We start from the raw sequence: 24,496 nt of genomic DNA, 5'->3' as shown, positions 1-24,496 counted from the left end.
TTGAATCAACTGGAGCTGTGATGACAGAGTAGAAGGGGTACCTACAGTAGTCAATGCAGGATTTTATCAATTTTTGACAAGTTTCTCCCGGGGCAGAGACAGGTGATCCAGAAATCAAGAAGTCATATTGCCTGTATTGAAATGTGTTATCTGAAGTACACAGGACTACTAGTTATTTGTCAGATACCCAGTTGACCTTTTATTCAGAGAATGGAACAGCCGTAGCCTTTGAAATCAAGTGCTATGTGGCTGCTGAATTTGTAGCGTAAACCTTTGGAAGGGAGCCCTTAAGATATAATAAATTAAAATTGACAATTGTGTAGAAAAAACAGATGAACTGTATACTGTATATGAACACTCACACATTATATGGAAGCCTCAATAATTTTTTTTTATTTCATATGAATAATGCATAACAGAATTTTTAATATTGGGTGAAAAACAATATTGCATTTAAGACTCTGGTATGGTGATGTTGCTTTCCTGCTCATGGGTTAAAGCTTTAAATTTCTGATAATGCAATGACAATTTTCCCATCTATGCGGAGTTGGCCTAGTCATCACACACATTCTGAATGTATATTATTGTCCAAAATACTGTATTTATACATTCATAGGGGTTGGATAAACATACTACTCTTTCAGGTTCCAGTAACAGAATTTGAATTTTGAGCCATACAACAATTTTGACTAGATTCACCCTGACATTGAACATAAATAAATTTGAAAAGGATAGCTATAAATGTAAAACAGCTACAAATACAACTTCTACAGTCAGCAAATAAATCTGTTACAAAGATTTTGTTTTTTTACTAATATAAAAACATTTTACAAAAATTTTTAAAACACACAAAACAGGTAAAATCAGCCGTGTTAATCATCTTTCAAAAATAACTTGTTCTCTGAACCTCTTAGTTCTGTAATGCTTCATTAGAATTGTATCCTGTTGGATGAGACTGTCAAGGGTTAAACAAATGTTTTGAGTCTGAATCTACAATGTTTGTTTTGTAAGTGGCCAAAACTTAAGATGCTATTTAAGAAATATGTGAATTACAATTTTCTAGCCATTATGGCTTATGGAATATTTTCCTATGTTCAGAAACAACCTAACATGGATGCTGAAAACTGCAAAACTAAGTATTGTACCATTGATTTTTAAAGCAAGAATCTGGTGGCTGGAAACTTGCACTCTGAGTGACCAAGGCTCCCACTTTATATGAATCTTCCTTCTTTTCTTTACTATGTAATCAATTCTTAAATCTTATTAATTAAGAACTAATTCTTGGTATTGAGCCAGCAGCAATACCATCTGCACTTCAGAATTGGTAATCGACCTGAACCTAAGCATGTTAGGGATCAGCAACTCCTTGGTTGGTACACCATCTAGGAAAAGTTTGGGTTGCTAATGGAAGAGTTGTTGCTGAGGGTATGAGGGGGTGTTTACCTTTTGGTCTGTGTGTGAATCCCAACACCCCAATTATATTCTTGGGTATCAATATCAATATCTCCCCTTTTCTCTATTATAGTGACTAATTAAACAATAAACACATTTTTAAAAATTCCAAAAAGACTCTTTCTACCTGGCCTCTATCGTTTTGGTCCAAATTGGTTATTATTAAAATGAACACCGCCTGGGTTTAATTTTGTTAGCAGCATACTCCCTCTTCCTCCACTTTAATTTGGGTCTAAAGTCACTGGTAAATGACTGGCTGGAAGGGGGTGTTGCCTTGGCAGACTTAGAACTGTATCATTGGGCCTTTATGCTTAAATCAATTTGATGCTGGATGGAACCTGCCAATCTTCCTCAGTCTTGGCTTCCAATTGAAGCCAAACTGTTTTTCTACCAAACTTCACTCACTTCTACATTTGCTGACATTGAAACAGCTATAATTAAAATTGCGTTCACTAGTTACACATGCATTTATTATATGATGTAAGGTTGGAGAAACATTTAAGCCCCTACCCAAGCCTACATTCCTTTACTATCACTTTTCATAATCTAGTCTTACTTATAGGGGGAAGTCCTATTTCTTTGACGACCTGGAAGCAGTATGGTTTTGCCACACTTGGCAACATTTATTAAGATTCAGAGTGCTGAACATTCCAGTTACTGAAGTCTGTGTTCTCTGTTCCATCCAGTTCTTATTTCATTTATCTCCAAATTAGATTTGGTCTTAAAGTGAACTGTGCTTCTTTGTTTCCTCCTTTGTTATCCTTTTTTTGGTCTTTGTCTCCAATAAAAAGCATATCTCAGTATTAAATGCAAACCTGTTAAAAGCCACTCTTGGACCATTATCAGTTAAGCTGGTTTGGGAATGCAAGTTTTCCTCTTTCTACATTATTGATTGGAATGTGTTTTTTTAACAATATTACTTTATCCTTACCACCAACATACCCAATTTACATTAGAACATCACTCATAATTAACTGAACACAAATGTTTTGCTATGAGCTTTTGGCTAATCCTTTGTGCTCCCTTTCTTCCCTTGTCCCTAGGTACCTTTCTGCAGATGTTCTCAGAATGTTCATGGTTGTGGTTTTCTGGTGCAGTGTATTAAAGTTTCCCTCACCTATACTTTTCGACAAAATACCCATAAATTTTTCTTGTTTTAGACTTTTATACCACCTCTCTTTCTCCTGTTCAACAAATGCTATTCTCTGTTGGAACAAATGCTGCTAAATTTAGCTTCCTGCTGGAAATCTCCTAGTTTACTACCCTTTAATTTATGCCAGGTTTACTTTTTAATCTTATATTGTTTGAAATATGGGCGGCACGGTGGCACAGTGGGTAGCGCTGCTGCCTCGCAGTTGGGAGATCTGGGGACCTGGGTTCGATTCCCGGGACCTCCCTGCGTGGAGTTTGCATGTTCTCCCCGTGTCTGCGTGGGTTTCCTCCGGGCGCTCCGGTTTCCTCCCACAGTCCAAAGACATGCAGGTTAGGTGGGTTGGCGATTCTAAATTGGCCCTAGTGTGTGCTTGGTGTGTGGGTGTGTTTGTGTGTGTCCTGCGGTGGGTTGGCACCCTGCCCAGGATTGTTTCCTACCTTGTGCCCTGTGTTGGCTGGGATTGGCTCCAGCAGACCCCCGTGACCCTGTGTTCGGATTCAGCGGGTTGGAAAATGGATGGATGGATGGATGTTTGAAATATCTGTGGTACCGATTAATGGAAAAAGAAAAAAAAAGAACACTACCAAGAAAGAAGCAAGTATAAATGAAGAAATTAATATCTTCTAGTGCCAAATAAGCAAAAATATCATTAGAGGTATAATAACAGATGGATGAATGAATCTAGGCAGCTTTGAATGTGTCATAACTGTTTTTGAAATGTAATACACCCCACTGCGGCAACCAGTATGTGCTACTAAACTGTGACATTTGCCACAATATTGAACCATGTGCTTTCTGAAAAATAAAATATGAGGCAATTCTACATTGTAGAAAAAGCTGTTTAAATCTACTTTACTCATATTAAAGTAAAACATGACACAATCACAGTCATAATCTACATCATAATCTGCATCAATTCAGTTTAATTTTGTATAATGGTCTGGGTGTTGACCCAGAAGTTCAAAGTAAATTAATTTACTGTCTTTACAAAATACTATTCAAATAAATAATACACATAAAGACACAGAATTGTTTAAACACACAGTAAAACAAAGCAGCTTCAAACTGGTTAACATAAATGGAATCTAACAATGTATTTCCATAGGAAAGGAGGAGAGGAATACTAAATCTATAGTCAGCAGCATCCCTGAAAAAAATAAACCTTTGGGTATTGCATCAACAATCAGTTATAACACAAAGCCAAATGACAAGATCCGTTCTTGAGACCTAAGCCACTGGCTTGCTTCCTTCTAGGCATTCTATTGCAGCAGTTTTCAAACTTTTTGCACCAGGGACCCTTATTATATTCCGGGCCTAGCTCGCGGACCCCTATATTGAACAAGTAAAATTTTATAACGTAAAATGGAATATTCTTCACTGTCACGATGACTACTATAACGGAAAATCATAAATGAACAAGTAACGCAGAATAAATTTTCATTACGCCTATGTGCATGCAATAATTACGGAACAAAGTCATTTTTAAGAAATTATTAGGCTACCATTGGTTTCGGTTAACACTAATAATGTCAGTGGGAAGGATGTGCTTGCTTTGATTTGTACAAACTGTCAATTCTCGGTGCTACTTTTGATAAGCTCACACGCAAGTCACTTTCAATGGCCAGTCTGGATCTGTACTTGCTCTTCATATTCGTAGGTGCTGAAAATACTGTTTTACACAAATATGTTGTTGCAAACAGTAACAAAATCTTGACTGCCTTGTCAGATATCAAGAGATACTCGGAAGCCACACTCAACCAAAAAGATGACAGTGATTGCCGCTTGAACATATTTTGCAATCTGTGATCGCATGACAATTCAGCTAACTTCTCCTGCTCGTGCCCAGCGAGGTCTGCCAATTCAACATCAAAGGTACAGCGGACCCAATCAAAATTAGCAATGTTACCATTCAAGAAGTATTCATCAAAATGGTCAGCCAGCGACTGCAAATGCTGCTCGACCTCGCAAATTATGAGATCGGCGTTGATCAACGAATTGTTGCAGATGTAATCATCCAAGATTGATAACATGTCTAAAACCTTCTTGTTAATTCTGCTTTTCCATGTACTGAGCTTCTTCTTAAATGCTGCAATCTTGTCATGACTTCTTAAGATGTTTGAATCTCTTCCCTGAAGTGACAAGTTCAGCTCATTTAGTAAGTTTAATATATTGGCCAGATAGGCAAGTTTGCCTACCCTAGCCAAATGTCATCAGCCATGACTGAAGCCAGGTCAGCATTACATTCCATCAGAAATACCAGTAGTTCTTCTCGAAGTTCAAATACACACTGCGCTATTTTGCCTCATGATAGCCATCGTACTTCTGTATGGAGCAAAGATTTGAATGCTCAGCCACCAACTCTTCACAAAGAATTGCAAACCTGCAAGCGTACACTGGTCTGGTTTTAATCAAATTTACAACTTTGATGCAACCAGACAAGACTTCAGATAGTGATTGTGTCATGTTCTTCGCTGCCAGTGATTGCCGATGAATCATACAATGTGTCGCTGTGATGTTAGGTGCTTCTTTCTTCACACACGCCACAACTCCAGAATGTTTCCCGGTCATGGATGCTGCACCATCCGTGCAAATGCCTATGCACCGACCCCATGACAGACCTGACTGTGAAAGGAAATTGTCAAACACTTTGAAAACCTCCTCGGCATTTGTTCTGCAAGGCATTGGATGACATAAAAACAAATCTTCTATCATTTCCCCTTCCCAACAGCATTGCACAAAGGCCAGTAGTTGTGCCTGGTTGGCAACTTCGGTGCTCTCATCCAGTTGTATTGCAAAATAACCTTCTTTCAGTCTGTCAATTAGTTGCGCCTTTATATCATCTGCCATGTCTTCTATCCTTCTTCCAGTTGTGTTGTCCGACAATGGAATTCCTTTCAGTTTTGCAGCGCATTCTTTGTCTAGAACTGTTTCGCACATATCAACTGCAGAAGGAAGAATTACCATAGATACTCGCGTATAAGTCGAAAAATTTATGCCTTAAAATTCATTCAAAAAAACAGAGTCGACTTATCCGCGGGGCAACACAATTAATTGTCCATAGAATTTGGGTAACGACATTGTACACTCAACGCTTCACGGTGTTAAGTCACCAGTCATCTGCCGTTTCCCATGGTCTTTGAAATAATTATAAGCCAGCAATACTATTAATTAGCTAGTTTTTTCTAATTTCATTAAATAATTCTTTAAACTGTGAAATACTTGAATTTGAGCATTAGCTTTTGCAGGTTTTGGATAACAAACATACCATTAGCTGCCACGTGCAACCAGATTTGGAATCAAAAGAACCAAGGCAACGTACGCTATCAATGCGATGCAAGCGCAGCCCGCAATTCAAAAAATTTCTCTGCCTACCTATTTGTCTCGTCTGACAGTAGCTGAAAAGCAGCATCAGGAGAGAGCAGCCTGAAGTAGTCCAGCAGTGGGTGATCTGTCGTGTCCAACAGCAAGCCATGCTGTCTTGTGAAGTCCGGTAGCCAGTTCGGCTCCCATGGATCAATGTCTGGGTATTCCTCCCACGCGAACCTTGCCGTAGGTGTATCGGCTGCGCGAATGCGTTCAGCTGGCGCGGCATCGGCTGGTGTCCGATCAGCTGATGCCGGCTTCTCAGTCTCTTGCTCTATTCCTGATCACTGTCAATAAAATCCGTTTCTGAAAAATCAGAGTCCGACTCAGCGATAATGTGCAAAACATCGTCTGCCAAGTGTTTTCTTTTCTGCACTCGCTTTGCTCCCTTGTGACATATCGACCCATCATGCCTTTGTTTACATTTGTTTACATTTCGCAACTCACGCACACGCAAGGATTAGTTGCCGAGTCAACAAGTCTAGCATTTCTCCAAGCACAGAGGGAATGCCTGTGACGTGACAGTGAGTTTTGTCGCCATTAACAGCTGATTGTCGCCCTCTATCGTTGATAGCTGTCAAGTTTTACCCTCGACTTATACGTGGGTCATAACAAATTTCGTAATTTTCGGCTTAAAAACACACTCGACTTATCTGCGAGATCGACTAATATGCGAGTATCTACGGTAAATCTTCAGCAATCGTGTGAGCTTTCTTAGTGCGAGCCATTCTCAATGCCACCAAATAGGATGCTTCAGCAATTTTTCGTTTGGTATCAATTAAAAATGTTGTCTGCTTGATATATTCTTCCTTCTTTCGTTGGAAAAATATTTTCGGTTTGCCAGCAAAATCAGGATGGTTCTTCATTAAATGCCTTTTCAATTTGGCTGGTTTCAAAGCTTCATTTGACAAACTTTTGTTACAAATCAGACACTGCCATCTATATATGAATTTGAAGCACATTCGACAAAACGAAATTTAACGTAATCCTCGTCATATTTTCTTAACTTTGGTGTTGGCTTTCTCTTGCATTTTGACAAGTCATTAGTTTCTGATTCTGAATCATCAAAACTGTCGTCTGTTTCATGTAATGGCAACTCTATTTTCTTACGCTTCAAAAACGTATTCAATCATTACCTACGGCAAACAACAAAATAATTATTTATTTAGGAACTACAGCAAACGTGAATGAAATAGGCCAGTTATGCCAGTAGACAGAGTATATTATAGTATTACCATATTATTAAACACTCTGGCCATACGTTATAATTTCGACAACAGACTAGAATACGTCTTATTGAAATTTGACGTCACTGTAGCATGCATAGAATAATTAAAACCAGCATCACTAACATTACTAAAATACTAAATGGTCTGACTCTGACTGAAAAGGCTCATAGGGTACCAAAGTGTTTCGAAAGTAACAGCGATAATTAACGAGATGCTGCATTATTATTGAACTACGCAGTGTTAATTAATGGATATTTCACAATGCCCTCGCGGACGGCCGCCGTATTCTGGTCCACAGACCACAGTTTGAAAACCGTTGTTCTATTGTAGAGTCTGTGCTAGGCCATCTAATATGACGACAGAGTCCTTTCATCCATAAAGCTGTGATAATTGGGGTATCATTATCATGCTTTACTTGACCCATTTTCTTTTGATTTATAAAATGCATAAACCTAAAATAATATAACAAAATATTCTTCTTACAATTAAATGCTATCATAAAAAATAACACTTACCAACAGCAGCCAGGCTGTGCTCAGAGCCACAAGTAATCTGCAAAATAATAAACAGCAGTAAATAATATACATCTGTTTCCTCAAAAAGAAATGCACCTTTGCATAGTTTTCTTAACTTTTTCAGCAGTACTGCTTTATTTTTATTATTAGCAATACTGGCTCCATATTTTAAATATACATATTAGAAACTAGAAAACTAGCATTAGTTAGACAAGTTAGAGCACAAAAAGGAAGACAAAAATTTGTAAGTTTCAATTATTTTTACCCAGTTCATTCATTTAGAGGACATGAGCCAAACCTAGCAGTGCTAAGTGAAGGAAAAACCTACCCTAGAAGTGATGCCAGCCCACAACAGTACACACTCAGACATTTATACAGTATCATTTAAGATGGGCCAATCACCCTAAACTGCAAGTATTTTCGGTATAAGAGGAAACAGAACTACCTGAAGAAAATTCACTGGGACATAGGGAGACTTTATAAATCAATATTAACAGTGGGTGGGCCATGATTTTAACTCAGACGTCTGCAGCCATGAGGCAGCAGAACTAAACAAAGCAATGTTGTGAACTCCTTGCCCCCATTGTTTTAGAACTCTAAAAAAGCCTTAAATGAAAGGTAATCACTATTTATTTTGCTCTTATTAACTGTGAATTTATTTAATCAGCCTTTTCAGTTTCAGAGTTATGGGAAGCAAGAACCTCTTAACAGCACATCAAAAGTCACTGTAACTGTCACAGTCACTGATATAAATACCCACAATCACCAATCTAGTATGCCAATCTTGAGTCAAAAACCAGAATACCCTGATAAAACTTATAAAAAAAAGGGAACTGAAATCAAAAATTCCATAGTGCTATAAATGGGTATATAAGGTAGTCTATGATATTGTGAGGCAGCAATGCTAACAACTCTGTTGCTCATTATTATTTTTATATTGCTACTGTTTATTTCAAGTACTGTAGATAAATGATACCATGGGAAGGCAGTCTTAATAGTTTTTTAGTAAGCACTTCTAAACACAAAAAAACAAATGCTGAATAAATGCCTTTAAACAGTAGTGTGGGTCATGGAAATAATTTGTTTTCCTGCCCTTTCCAAGTAAGCTGTGTGATTCTATATATATATTAATAATCCTGAAAATCTGAAATTTTATATTATATTATACATATATATATATACAGTACACCCCCGAAGTACACACGCAAAGTGTGAAAAACCGTGAATTTTGGATGTGGTTAAAAAATGCCTATTTTCATAGTTTAAACCCTAAATATGCCCCCAAAACACTTTAATTTCATTTCAAATTCAGCTTAATACATTACCTAAAAAAAGAATGTAAAAGGTAAACCTGTATACTGTATAGTACTGTACTACTATGTCTCCCGCAGTGCTAAAATGTAAAATACCGGTGTTACCGCTATATGTACTATAATTCATGCAAATGTGTTTTCATTGTCAGAAGCTTTAGAAGGTGCAGGGCGTTTCGGCGGCATCTTGGGGCTTTAAGAAGAAGAAAACGGAAAACACGAGAACACTCAGCTGGAGATGCATCACAGTGCAGCCGTCAATCAGCAGCAAGGAGAAATGAATAATGCTTTAGCGGTCTGATGCCACTAAGATTCACACCGCTGAGAAGACGGAGATTTAATTATTTTTATGGTGGAGATTCCAAGGACGCACCCAGCCTTGGCCCGAGCTGGACGCACTCACAAGCAGACACAAAAACAAAGCAAACCAGTAATCAAACAGCAAATAAAGAATGTAATGAAAACAAATTAAATAAATGAAAACAATGATACCACCCCTGTTCCCTTATGGCGATTATACATTAAATACAACAAAGCAGAAACAAAACACACACAGTAAAGTCCGCGAAAAATGGCAACGGATGAAATGTAATGATGAAGATAGATAGTCCATAGACCCGCACGTTGAATGGAAATGTAAAGATAGTCCTACCGGTAGTTCCTGAAATGGTGAAGACGGGTGGACAGGTTCAGGAGTGCTCCTTTCTTCGCAGGATGATCATGAATCCACTTACAGTCCTCAGACCCCAACCACGAAACAATCCAGGACAAAACGAATAAGTAGAGGTAACCCAACAGAAGGCAGACAGACAGGAACTTGAAACACAAATTACAAAAACTTTTTTTCTTTTGGTCACCGGCCCCCTAAAAGCCACGCTGACATCCTTTGACCCCAACAGCTCCTGCACCCTCAGCAGAAGACCAATCAGAGCCACTGCAGGGACTGCTGGGAGTTGCAGTTTCAAATTCTATTGGCTACTTTCACCATACCAAGCCGTGTTTTCCTCTACGGTTGCTTCCTGTTCTCTCTATAGTACAGTATTGCCACGAATAAAACAATAAAAAATTGTGGAGGATATTTGTGGTTTCCGCTAACAATTATTAGTTAAGTTCTAAGGAAAAATCCGCGAACGACTGAGGCCGCGAACTCTGAACCGCGACTTTGCGGGGGTCTACTGTCTGTGTGTCCGTGTGTGTGTGTGTATATATATATATATATATATATATATATATATATATATATATATGTATGTATGTGTGTGCATGTGTGCGTGTGTATGTATGTATGTATGTATAAATAAAGGAATGTTACATTTTAGCCAAATCAACTGTTAAAGTTGCAACAGACCAGTTTTATTTTTGCATTGTTGGGTCACTGGCATAAGAGTGTAGAAGTATAAAACAGCAGCATCCACTGACAAAAGGCAACTAAACTATTATACATGTATAAATTAAACTTTTAAAATTTGTATTATAGGTGAACAATTTGTGGTCCAACTAAGCTTTGATTTTTTTAAAAAAAAACAGTGCAGGGTCAACTACCATTAAATCATATAATCAGCTGAAGGAAACTTTGACCTTAGTATAACCCAACATACCAGTGACTTTAGAGTAGGCAGATAGCCCACTGTACTGTGCATATATAACAGGAATGACAGCCTTAGAGGTAGGCAACCAGCAGACTCCAAAAAGATATGTTTGAAGGACAAATGCATGACCCGATCAGATTTCTACTTGAGATGAGTTTTTCCTAAATGACTCTGTAATTAGTTATTTATATTTTCTGAGCTGAAAGCATTAAGATTATAAATAATTAAAAAGAAAGAAGACTATGCAGAGGCCAGATTTACACTGTTACTGACTTTATGGGGGACAAGTTAACAGAGAGTAGTTTTTTCCATGTAAATCTGCACTATGGAAGTCTGAGGAAAATAAAAACTCCAGCTTTTAGCAAGTAAATCCTGAACAAAACCATTCTGTGTCAAGGACATACTTGAAAGATATGAAACCTGTAACACAAAGTGACAGTCCACCACATTACTTTTTCCAAAAATTAAAACAACCAATCAATCTTTATTGTAGTAGCAGTATAAAAAAGTCATTACCAATGTCAGAAAAGGATTACCAAGAGTTTATCTCTCCAAAATCTTTCTCCACAAGTTCCTATGAAACATTTCTAAGTTTTTGTTTAGATGTGCACTAGAAACTTCTGACTTGAAATCACCCAGGAATGTTAATGTTCTGGACACAAATTGATATATTTTTAACCAACATAAGATTAAACTGATTTAAAAATTTAGTTGAGACATTACTACAATGGCTAGTGACTATTATTGCTTGAAATGATTGTGTTTTAATTTATTATTTACATTACATACAACTGCAAAATCCCGTTTTCAGAAGCCATTCTTTCTTAATGGAACATAGCACACCCTTAACTAGTCATGTATAAATTTCTTTTCCTTCCTTGTACAGAATGGATTGCTTCATATCAACCAGTCTGGCTTCAAGAAGAATCACTCGACTGAATTGGCTCTATTTACTGTGGTTGACCAGCTATGGTTTGCTACAACTACTAACATGTCATTGGTCCTGATCCTGCTAGATTTCTCCTCTTCCTTCGACATAGTCAACCATCACATACTTCTTGCCGCCTTTTCTGACCTTGGCATCATTCACACTTCTCTTAGATGGTCCGAGTCCTACATCTTGGGCAGATCCTACAGTGTGTTTTGACAAGGAGTGTTGTCAAGGGCGCACCAGATATGCACAGGTGTACCCATAGGATTGGTGCAAGATCCTCTACTTTTCTTTCTGTACACCACCTCACTGGGCTCTATCATCTAATGCCATGGGTTCTCTTATCAGCATTATGCAGATGATACACAGCTGTACCTGTTGTTCCATGCGGAGGCCAATATGGTATCAGCTAGACTCTCTGTGTGTCTTATTGATGTCTCAACCTGGATGAAGGACCCCCATCTAAAGCTCAACATGGCAAAATTGAGCTTCTTGTGATCCCAGCCTTCCAGTCTGTTCAACTCTCCATCTCTGTACAGCTTGGCTCACTGTCACTAAAACATGCCAAGTCAGTACCCAAGCTTGGGGTGGTGATTGATAAAAATCTATCTTTTTCTGACCAAATTTCCACTGTTTCAAGATTAGACCTTAACTGACAGAGTATGCAGCACAACTTCTGGTCCAGGCTTTGGTTTTGTAATGTCTGGACTACTGTAACTCGCTTCTGGCAGGCTATCAAGCCACTGCAGATGGTCCTGAATGCAGCGGCCCATCTTGTATTTAACCAGCTGAGATGAGCACATGTCACTCCTCTCTTCAGGTTGCTACATTGGTTCCCTGTAGCAGCATGCATTACCTTCAAATACCTGATACTTGCCTACAGAGTAATCAATGGGTCAGCATGTTAGAATATGGAGACAGTAGTGAAGTCCTATAATCCTTCTCATCCACTTATGTCTGCTAGGGAACAGCGTCTGGTGACGCCGCCTCTGCATGGTATCAAGTCTCAATCCAGACTCTTGTCCTGTGTAGTTTCTATAGTGGAATGGGCTATCTACCTCCATCAGTACTGCTGACTCCCTTACTGTATTCAAGAAGCAATTGAAAACCCATCTGTTCTATGAATATCTCGAACAAAAAACCTGTGCTCTGTGACCCTTTATATTGTTGGTTAAATTATTGTTAGATTAAGTTTAATTGCTTTATCGATTGTAATCTATGATTGAAAATGTATTAGTTATTACATCTTTTCACTTGTGGCAATCAACTTTTGTTACCTCTCCTACTTTACTTGCTGAACAAACAGGCCCTAAGCTAATGTTACTCGATTATGTTTACTCTTTTGTAAGTCACTTTGGATAAACTGCCAATAAAATAAATGTAAATGTAATTGGTTATTACAGAAATTTGTGTTGCACAAGAGAAAATATACATCAAAGTCTGTAGTTTGAGAAACAAATTCCTTACAGGTCCTTCATTGGTATCTTCTTTAAATACATGCCAAATACCAGTGTTAGAATAAACACATTGCTGGCCTTATAGGCAAATAAAAAGAAAAGGTTAAAATGGGCAAAAGCAAACAAATATTGGACTGAAGATGACTGTAAAAGACATTTATGGCCAGTATCCTGTTACAAATTGCAAGGTATTTGATGTGTATTTAAGGAAGAAGCCAACAGGGTTCCTGGAAGGCTCTTGTTTCTGAAACTACAGACTCTAATGCACTTATCTTCTTAAGATTTTGTCCATCTGTGCCTTCCCCTTTTTTTCTATCCTTGTTAGATCTAGATCACCATCTTCTCTCAAAACAGACATCTACTTTCTTGGCAATTTGTCGCATGAAATAACCTTCATTTACCAAAAAATATCAAAAAACACTGACATACTTCTTGAGAAGCCAGTTTTGTTTTGGCCATTTTTGAAATCAGAGCTGAATTTTAGGAATGCCAACCCAAAGAAAGAAAATGCATTTGATCTAACGAAGAGAATATCAGATTTCAGTGGTACTAATGTAAACGTAAGACTTTTGTAATAACCAATTAGCATATATACAAGCCTAATTAAGGACAAACTAAGGAAATTTACCATTAAGACACTGAAGGAATAGCTACTGAAAATTGAATTTTGCAGTCATATTAAATATGAAAAATACATTTAAATTAAGTCATTTGAAGCAGTAATAGCTGTTAGCAACAGTAGCAATGTCTTGTTTGTTTTAAAAGATCAATGTCATGGTATCGTGATAGAAAAGGCATCAGTTTCTATCCAAAATTTCTGAGTCATTCCAAAATTTTGAGTAGTAGCATATATGATCACTTCCAAATGTGTTTTTTTATAGAGAATGCTGTCACCCATATCTCAATTTCTTGTGTGTCATTCTCAGTCTAGCCAACTTTTACATTTTTCATTTTCACCTGCTTTATCTGGGTCAGTCTAGAACATGATATTTTGAAAATTATACTATAAGATTTAGTTCTTTACATCAAAAAGAGCAAGAGAACAGTTAAAAAAACTTTTGAGTACACAGCTCCCTGTTAGAATACCTCACAGTAGTTATCAAAAATGAAGCAATTCAAGCAGTAAAAACATAAGTGAATTATCAGGTCCTTTTTATTTGAATAAAGATATACGTTGTTCTGGTTGGCTCAGTACTAATAATAAGACAAAGTTATTTCACCTGAAAAGTTTTTTGAAAATGCTGCTACTTTGAAACAAGTTTTCAAAAAATAGCACAGTATACACAGTAGGAATTTGTAAGACAGAAATAATGATAACAAGAACACAATCATAATTTTCAATTAATCGACATACTCCATTAATAGCAAGAAATTGTTTCTAATTGAGAAAATCAATGAAAGCCTTCAGCTGCTATCATTCACTTGGGCTGGACAGAACTGTCTTTGAGGTAATGAAACCAGGAATATTAGGATATTATGACATTCCAGGTGTATTAAAATAAAACATTTGCTGTTAAGTGTTCAACCTGAGTGCAATTTATTCATTTTTAATAGTCTGCATTACTACAAGAATAATGGTGTGGCAGCACAGTATTCACCGCTGCTTCCTTTGAGCTTCAGTGACCTGAGTTCAGTTACTAGCATAGTCAATGTCTGTAAGGAATATGCCCACTCTTATCATGTCCATGGGGATTTTCTCTGGAGAAAGACTGGTTCCTGCTAAGCTGGTATATGTTAGATTAACTCTTAGGCAAATGTGTCCTGGTATTAGTATTCCCCGCAATGGTTACCAGCAGTCTAATTCATCATCATCCAACTATCCATCCATTTTCTAATCCACTTTATCGTGCGCAGGGTCAAAGAAATTTCGATCAATTCTCTACCTCTATGACACCCGGATCATATATATGATCATATCTAATCTTTTTCCTTTTAATATTTTTGATTTCTTTAACGAGAGCAAATGCCATATAATACTAAAAAGAAAATTCTGAAGTGCTATGTTGTACTGTTGTATACAAACATTGAAATACAAACTTTATGTTTTAATGAAAACACAATATTTATTATTTTTAAACAAAAAAGGCATGGAATTACTTGAAAAAAACTTTTATATTGAGCACAGCAAGGCTTCCTGGACACATTAACTCTTAAGCTGGATGGGCTTCTGAAGAAACTACTGATACCATATGTTGAAATGTGTAACACATCTTTGGGTGATGTATCTCCCCTACTGTTTAGGAGCTGTGTGGATCATACATCTGAATTTTTCTTATTTGCTTAGATTCAGCTTCAGCAAAATAATTGGTTAACAGAACTGCGTTGGCATTTTCTGACACTCCCATAACTGTCACTGTCTTCAGGGATTTGTAAGAGGATGCAGGCATTATAGACTGGTGGTCACACCAGGAGCTGATTCTCAGGATGTTCCGTCTCATTTCCCTGAGAGGAAATGAGGCAATTTAATAGGCTTACATTTGGCATCTGGCTAATAAATTAGGTTGGTATCGCCTTGCTAAATTCCAACTGTGCAGAACTCAAAACAACTGCACTGAGAACTGACTGAACAAGTTATTCTCTTTTTAACCATAAATTTCCTCTAAGCTATCAAAATAACAAATAAAAACTCCTTAATACTGGAAGATCTTATTATTTTAACAGTGATGAAACAGTATGGTAAAGTTTTGATACTCCAATACATTAATCCAGGACTACAAATGTCCTTCACAGAAATTTACAGAGAAAACATACTAAACATGTGTGAAAGATGAATACAAAGAATGCCTGATTTGATTCATAAGGGTATGGTTAGCACTGAAAAGGCTATATGATTTATTGTTAAAAAAAGGAAAAAAGTAATTTTGTGATATAGTAATTTAAAATAAATGAATTATTTATAATTTAAAATGATATAGTTTTGGTGTGGTCCAGCACTATTTTATGCATCAATTTAAAACACCTTAACAGATGGTAATCTGATTTATAGAAGTATTAAGAATATATTTAAATTTGTATGTGTGTGTTTTAACACAATATGAAACATCAGCCTTGGCAAAGTTTTACTTTGTTGAGGGCAAACTGTTTTGATAAATTAATATTAAGGTGGTTGTGCATTTATCAGCTTTATTTTAAGTAGCCTTGTTAGTTTCAAGCAGTGACTAAAACTTCAAGAAAACACTGACAGAAAACTACAGCTACACTCTCCAGTGAAGCAGTGCATTTCCAAGCTGATGACTAGGGTTCTGATCTTGATGTGGGCAGGAAATGCTCTTCATTAAAGTTCTTATGTCTCTAATGAATGTCTTTCTGGGGAAATTTAACCCACAGTGTTTAAGTCAAGCAGTGCTCTTCAGCCACTTTGTTGAGTTTATGAAATTGTTGTTAATGAGCTTCTTTACATACCATAAAGTTGAGTGGCTAAGTTTTGCAGTGGTAGTTCAAAGCCCAATTTTGACACCCCCATGCACAAAGACATAAAGGCTCCTGTCAATTACATCCATCCATTATCCAACCTGCTACATCCTAACCACAGGGTCACGAGGGTCTGCTGGAGCCAATCCCAGCCAACACAGAGCACAAGGCGGGGAACAAACCCCAGGCAGGGCACCAGCCCACCGTAGGGCGCGCACACACACACACCAAGCACACACTAGGGACAATTTAGAATCGCCAATGCACCTAACCTGCATGCCTTTGGACTGTGGGAGGAAACCAGAGTACCTGGAGAAAACCCATGCAGACACAGGGAGAACATGCAAACTCCACGCAGGGAGGACCCGGGAAGCGAACCCGGGTCTCCTAACTGCGACGCACCTGTCAATACATGTGATATGAATATGTCAAAAAAAACACACAAAGAAATTGAAACTATTGTCAATACACTCCAGCTGTGCCAATACAAATATGTAAAAAATGACTCACAATGGAGGGATAGCTGGGCCTTACATGAATAGATGTCATGAGATCAAAAAGGTGCTACTTCAACAGTTTCTTTCATTTGGTGCCAATTACACATGCTCTTTTCTGTCTTTAACATACCTTTCTTTAAAAAAAATAGCAACTGATACCCTGAGTGAAATATCCACAAAATCTAGGAGTAATGATAAAAAACTAACAATAAACATGCAGTCTATATCTGAAATACCACCAGATATGTTTGGAGCCAGTTTTAGAAGTTTCGATAAGCAGTGGTTAAGGCTCAATTTGATACAACTATTTTAAAAGAGAAAAAAAAAAGGAAAGAGAAGAAATAATAGCTTATGGTAAAAAGGCACAAGGCATGCATGGTAAAAGTACAGCTGATGTGGCCATTTGGGTCTCCCCACCCACCCCCAAATTATTCTTAAAAAATATATCTTCTATAGGTGTACATGATTTTAATGTATTTGTTTTACATATTAAAAGTTAAATAACAAAAATAAACTAAATAAAAATTACTGAAGAATAAAATGTGGTATTTTTCCTGCACAGCAATTCACAAATATTTTGGTGGGCACATTTAACAGCGTTGGATAAAATCATGCATTAATTTTAAAGACATTGCCTTGACTTTTCTGACATAAATGTACATTTCACATTTGCCAGAATGCTGCAAAACTAGCTTCCTAGTGGTGCAGCTTGTAGGATGCTTTTCCATCTCAGTCACTATTGAGAATTTAATTTATTGCACACTTACAAAAATCACAAAAAAAAAATGACAAACAGTTTCACCTCTACATGAAAATGTTATTAGCCTAAAGTTTCGTACATTGTGATGGCATGTCCAATGTATCCATATCAAGATACTAGCTGTCCCCCTGTGGCTATACTCATGTAGTAGTGAAACAGGACAAACTTTAAAAATCTATAAAATAAAAAAGTGTAATTTGTATTGAGAAGAATTTATATTGATAGCTTTATTATCCGAGGGCCTGTGAGGTCTCACATGCCCCTCCCCTCAGCCTGCAGCCTTGCTCTCAGATCTGTGCAAATAAATTGCTGCTGCCAGTGAACTATAATACTTAGCATGATGAGAGAAGTTGCAAAAATCAACCGGAATGTTCAAGCAAATTATAGAAAAAAAAAACGATCTAAATCCATTAAGTAATTCTCTCGTCAAAAGCGGACAGACATACATACAGACAGACAGACGTTGGATTTTATACATATATATATATTTATTATATATATTATTATACCCTATTGTGGCGGACACGCCTTCAACACTGGATCCGGGGGAGCAGCCATGGGGTGCACTCTACGTCCCCAGGAACACTTGGTGGCAGCCCCCCTAGGTTGAATCGGGGCTATTATCTTGGAACACCGGAGCTCGTCATTGTTGGGCTCCGTGGCCACCGCCAGGGGGAGCTGCAAGGAGTCCTGAGCTTGTGTGGGAGGCAATGCAGCCACACCCAGAAGTGCAGCCTAATTTAGGTTAATTACCACCTGAAGCACTTCCAGGTGGCTATAAAGGGAGCCTACAACCACTGCTGAGGGAGCCGGAGTTGGGAGGAACTTGGCAACGCTCGGGAGTGAGAGGTGGAAAGGCAGCAGAGGCAGTCTGGAGATTGGAAAAGAAAGAGACTGACACAATGGTGTTTGGTGCAAGGCATTGTGTGCGGACTTTATTGTAATAAAACGTGTGTGTTCTAGGAATTCCTGGGTCTGCCTGTTTGTGCCCGAGGCTACCTTCCACTCTCTCTCTCTCTCTCTCTCTCTATATATATATATATATATATATATATATACACACACACATTTAAAAGGCAAAGCCCTCACTGACTCATCAGTAATTCTCCCACTTTCCATATAGGTGGGAAGCTGAAATTTTGCATGCTCATTCCTTGCAGTGTACTTACAAAAGTTAGGTATGTTTCATGTCCTACTGCAACACTCAAAGGGGGGGAAATTGATGTACTCCCTAAACTGTATATATAGATAGGGGAAACCCTTCCTCACTATTTCTGTGAGTTCCAATATACGTAAGAAGCCCAAATTTCCCATGCTCATCCTTTACACTGTACTTTAAAATGTTAAGTATGTTTCATTTCGTGCCATGCCCCGTAACGAACTTTCAAAAATAATGTCTTCTTTTTGGCAGTTCTCACCATTATGTCGTAAGGAACTTTCGGAACTGACCTCTCCTTTTGGCAGTTTCATTCCTTATATTCGTTAACAGAGGATTTATTTCATGGCAGAGACGTACAAGGGCTGCCGTCCGCGCACATACCATGTGGTTGGCACCCTGCCTATATACATCAACAACATCACATGCTCATGTGCCTCCTTCACTTGCTTCCATACTTTCCTCAGCTGTTTGCCATACTCACTGCTCCCTTCTTCTTTACTCCACTGCTTCAAGCCTGTTATTGTTTGCCTTGCTTCACATCTTCCAGGCTGGTAACTCCTGTCTTTTCATTTAGTTTCTTCACACTCTTAATCCTCTGGGCATGCCTCCGCATACTGTACTTTTGAAGGTCGGTGCACTAATAATATTACTACGAAACTTACAACCACCAAAACTTTGTAATGGCACCAGGCTTCAGATCAAATCTCTGCACAAGAACCTCATTGAGGCAACTGTCTTCACTGGAACTGGCTCAGGGAAGACTGTATTTATTCCTCGCATCCTTCTCATACCTTCTGACCTCCCATTCCAATTCAAACGCCTCCAATTTCCAGTAAATGTCTGCTTCGATATGACAATAAATAAGTCACAGGGCCAGACTCTAAAAAAGGTCGGCATTGACATGACACAAGATTGCTTCTTACATGGCCAACTGTACATTGCATGCTGAAGTGTAAGCTCAGCAGACAGCTTGGTCATTTTACAGCCCGAGGGCAGAACTGAAAACGTTGTTTACAAAGGGATCCTTACATCCTAAAAATGTGCATTTCTCATACACAACATTTACAATCATAAATTAAACTCTTTACAATCATCAAATTCACTCTAACACTATCATGTTACGTTATTTTTAAAATGTTTCCTTTTCTTTTTCATAACTTCTTTAACACATTAATTCTCCGTTGCGAAGTGCAGGTATTTTGCTAGTATATATATATATATATATATATACTGTATATATGTGTGTGTGTGTGTTTGTGCAACTTAACCTGCACCTGAAACAGTTAATACCAATTTATGGATAGTGTTTCAAGTTTTTTGCATATGAGTAAGCTCAACCGAGTGCTATATATTACATTGACATTACAGTTATCTTGTTATTTACATTGTTTGGTGTTTTCTTTGTATTTCTATACTGTTTTTTCTTGTCATGTTCTACATTTTGTTTTGCCATATCTGCTTTTTTCCGTTTTATAATTTTAAAAAAATATTTGTGAGCATCGATTTGAATCCAGATGTGGACAGAATTGTTGGTACCCTTACAGCTCATTGAAAAAGTGCTGCGTACTTCCTGTAAAGTAATTAAATGATAAGCAATTTTAACATGTATACCTGCATGTCTTTGATATAACATCAAGTAAAGCAAAGGAAGTGTGAAAAAAAGCATCGCCTATTCTACAAAGATATTCTAAAATGGCCTGGACACATTTGTTGGTACCACTAGAAAAGATCTTAAATAATTGGATTAGAGTGAATTTTCAAACTAGCTGTTTTCTTTAATCAGTATCACACAAGTTTCCAATCAAGGAAACAGTCATTCAAACTATTTAAATGAAGAAAAGTAGTCACTCTGCTGTTTGGTATTATTGTGTGTCCCACACAAAGGAGAGAGTTGTCTGTGGAGATCAGAAAGATTATAGACAAGTATGTTAAAGGCAAAGGCTATGAGACCATCTCCAAGCACTTTGATGTTCCAGTGGCAACAGTTGGAAATATTATGATGTTTAAGGTCTACGGGACTGCAGCCAACATGCAAGCATGTGGCAACGAGATCTGATTTGAGTCCATTGGAAAGAACTGAATCATGCAGTCTCGAGAAGACACCCTTCAAACCTGACATAGCTGGAGCATTTTGTTCAGGAAAAGTGGACCACACTACCTGTTGACAGGTGCAGAAGTCTAATTGAGTGCTAAAGGAATCACTTGTTTGAAGTGATTGCCTCTGATGGTAGGGCAACATGGTATTTCATTAAGGGTCCCATTATTTTTGTCTATGTATTTTCATTTGCATTATTATTTGAAATGTTCAGTTGAATCAAAACTCTAAAGCTAAGTCTGAAATTTGTTAAATATGGAATAAACAATAATGAGTGCCAATTACTGTTTGTTGTCAGTTTCAAATTATTGCAGAGACAACTGTGGGTTCTTTTTTTTTCGGGAAGGGATACCAACTAATGTGTCCACGTCTGTAAATCATTCATAAATTCACTAATTACAAAAGGGTTGCATAATGTAAAATTGCGTACTGTATGTGAAATGGCTACATTATTATAGGGGTGTAACCTTGTTTATGCAGCATTGTGTTTGCCTTGCACACTTTTGTCTATCCTCAACAATTTACATTACTTAACTTTTGTGGAGGTTCAGCTTTCAGACTCGTCAAGTTCAACATTTCAGAAGGTATGTTCAGTGGTTTAACGATATTTGTTTTATTTGTGTGTTTAGCAATGTCAGACATCAGCCTTGTTTCACTATTATTTTATATTATTGTACATTTACAGCATTATTTTAATAGTTTTGTTAGCGATATGCAGGCTGAAATTTTTTTGATTGTATTTTATAAACTTCTGTTGCACAGTACCATATACTGAGTGCATGTGTGTCAGTTATCTATATGCAAGTTGTACATGTTTGTTTGACACAACCTGCAGTTGACTTGTCACAGCACTAACTTGTGGTGTTGGCTGATTCAGAAGGAAATTCCATTTTCAAGAGTAAAAGTCAATGAAAACACTGACAGTAAGCCTCAATTATACTCTCCAGTGGCACAACAGCTTGATGCTGCATTTCCTAGCTAATGATAGCAATTCAAATCCCAATGTGGGCTCTTTAAAGTTCTTATGTCCCTCCTGAATGTGTTTCTGGCAAACTTAATTCACAATGCTTAGGCAAAGCAGTGCTCTTATGACAGTAAGGTGAGTTAGGATTTACAATATGTATAACATGCATATTGTGAGCTTTAGTAATTAAAAAATATATATATTTTAAAATATTTATTGCAGGTTGAATGCAATCACCTTATTTAGATGAGTAGTCTACCAGTTTATGGAGGAGTATTTAAAAATAAAAATAAAATAAAATAAATAAACTAGAAAATTAAAACAATCAGGAAAAGAATAGACCATTAAGCCCAACAAAGCTTGGCAGTCCTATCTGCTTAATTCTTCCAAATTAACATCAAGTCTAACTATGAAGGTCCTTAAAGTCCACCTGACTACTTGGTAATTTATTCCATGTATCTATGGTCCTCTGTGTGAAGAAAAACTTTCTAATATTTGTGTGAAATTTACCTTTAAAATGTTTCCAACTGCAAATTTGCAAACACATAAAGGTATTGTGAAATCTGACAAAAAATAAATAAAAACACAATGATATGTAAGCATAACTAATAAAATGTATTATGAAATTTGTTTTTATTGCTTACTGTTTTTCTTAATGTATTTTTTAATTATTATAAAAATTATGTATTTATTTCCTCATGTATTTATTTATTTCAGCAAAACTGCATGAAGCAGGGTGGGCTCTAGGAACTACCATGTTTCAATGAACGACTTGTTGGTAACAGAGATGCACATATTCCATGGCAGAAACAAATTCCTCGAACCGCCACCTTATCGTGGTGGAGGGGTTTGCGTGTCCCAATGATCCTAGGAGCTCTGTTGTCCGTGGCTTTATGCCCCTGGTTGGGTCACCCAAGGCAAACTGATCCTAGGTGAGGGATGAGACAAAGTGCGGTTCAAAAGACCTTCTATGATGAACAAAAAATTTGGACGGCGTTTTCCCTCGCCCGGACACGGGTCACCGGGGCCCCCCTCTGGAGCCAGGCATGGAGGTAGGGCTCGATGGCGAGCGCCTGGTGGCCGGGCTTGCACCCATGGGGCTCGGCCTGGCACAGCCCGAAGAGGCAACGTGGGTCCCCCTTCCCATGGGCTCACCACCTATGGGAGGGGCCAAGGAGGTCGGGTGCAGTGGGAGTTGGGTGGTGGCCGAAGGCAGGGACCTTGGTGGTCCGATCCTCGGCTACAGAAGCTGGCTCTTGGGACGTGGAATGTCACCTCTCTGAAGGGGAAGGAGCCTGAGCTAGTGCACGAGGTTGAGAGGTTTCGGCTAGATATAGTCGGGCTCACCTCGATGCACAGCTTGGACTCTGGAACCAATCTCCTTGAGAGGGGCTGGACTCTCTACCATTCTGGAGTTGCCCCCGGTAAGAGGCTCCGAGCAGGTGTGGGCATACTTATTGCCCCCCGACTTGGAGCCTGTACATTGGGGTTTACCACGGTGGACGAAAGGGTAGCCTCCCTCCGCCTTCGGGTGGGGGGACGGGTCCTAACTGTTGTTTGTGCGTATGCACCGAACAGCAGTTCGGAGTACCCACCCTTTTTGGAGTCCTTGGAGAGGGTGCTAGAGGGCATACCTTCTGGGGACTCCCTTGTACTGCTGGGAGACTTCAATGCTCACGTGGGCAATGACAGTGAGACCTGGAAGGGTGTGATTGGGAGGAATGGCCCCCCCAATCTGAACCCGAGTGGTGTTTTGTTATTGGACTTCTGTGCTCATCACGGATTGTCCATAACGAACACCATGTTCAAGCATAGGGGTGTTCATATGTGCACTTGGCACCAGGACACCCTAGGCCTCAGTTCGATGATCGACTTTGTGGTCGTGTCGTCGGACTTGCGGCCACATGTCTTGGACACTCGGGTGAAGAGAGGGGCGGAGCTGTCAACTGATCACCACCTGGTGGTGAGTTGGCTTCGATGGTGGGGGAGGATGCCGGTCAGGCCTGGTAGGCCCAAACGTGTTGTGAGGGTCTGCTGGGAATGTCTGGCAGAGCCCCCTGTCAGAAGTAGCTTCAACTCCCACCTCCGGCAGAACTTCGACCACGTCCCGAGGGAGGTGGGGGACATTGAGTCCGAATGGGCCATTTTCCGTGCCTCTATTGTTGAGGCGACTGACCGGAGCTGTGGCCGTAAGATGGTCGGTGCCTGTCGTGGCGGCAATCCCCAAACCCGTTGGTGGATACCAGCTGTGAGGGATGCTGTCAAGCTGAAGAAGGAGTCCTACCGGTCCCTTTTGTCCTGTGGGACTCTGGAGGCAGCTAATAGGTACCGGCAGGCCAAGCGGAATGCGGCTTCGGTGGTTGCTGAGGCAAAAACTCGGGCATGGGAGGAGTTTGGGGAGGCCATGGAGAACGACTTTCGGATGGCTTCGAGGAGACTCTGGTCCACCATCCAGCGTCTCAGGAGGGGGAAGCAGTGCAGTGTCAACACTGTATATGGTGGGGATGGTGCGCTGCTGACCTCGACTCGGGACGTTGTGGGTCGGTGGGGGGAGTACTTTGAAGACCTCCTCAATCCCACTAACATGCCTTCCAATGAGGAAGCAGAGCCT

At 38.8% G+C, this 24,496-nt stretch overlaps 1 protein-coding gene across 5 annotated transcripts in view; it reads right to left on the bottom strand.

Annotated features, from left to right (window-relative positions):
* The window catches only part of sergef (secretion regulating guanine nucleotide exchange factor), a 346,334-nt gene that overhangs the window by 118,353 nt on the left and 203,485 nt on the right, over positions 1 to 24,496 (bottom strand). Inside the window, exon 10 of one of the 5 annotated variants that reach the window (XM_028794190.2) lies at positions 7,713 to 7,749. The exons of the other annotated variants lie outside the window; for them this stretch is intronic. Coding sequence (XP_028650023.1) covers positions 7,713 to 7,749 — 37 coding nt within the window. The remainder of the gene's footprint in view (positions 1 to 7,712; positions 7,750 to 24,496) is intronic. 5 annotated transcript variants of the gene reach the window in all.

This window comes from Erpetoichthys calabaricus, chromosome 2, assembly GCF_900747795.2.
Source record: "Erpetoichthys calabaricus chromosome 2, fErpCal1.3, whole genome shotgun sequence".
NCBI lineage: Eukaryota > Metazoa > Chordata > Cladistia > Polypteriformes > Polypteridae > Erpetoichthys > Erpetoichthys calabaricus.
Note: the sequence above shows the minus strand (reverse complement) of the source record. Positions and strands in the feature narration are given on the sequence as shown.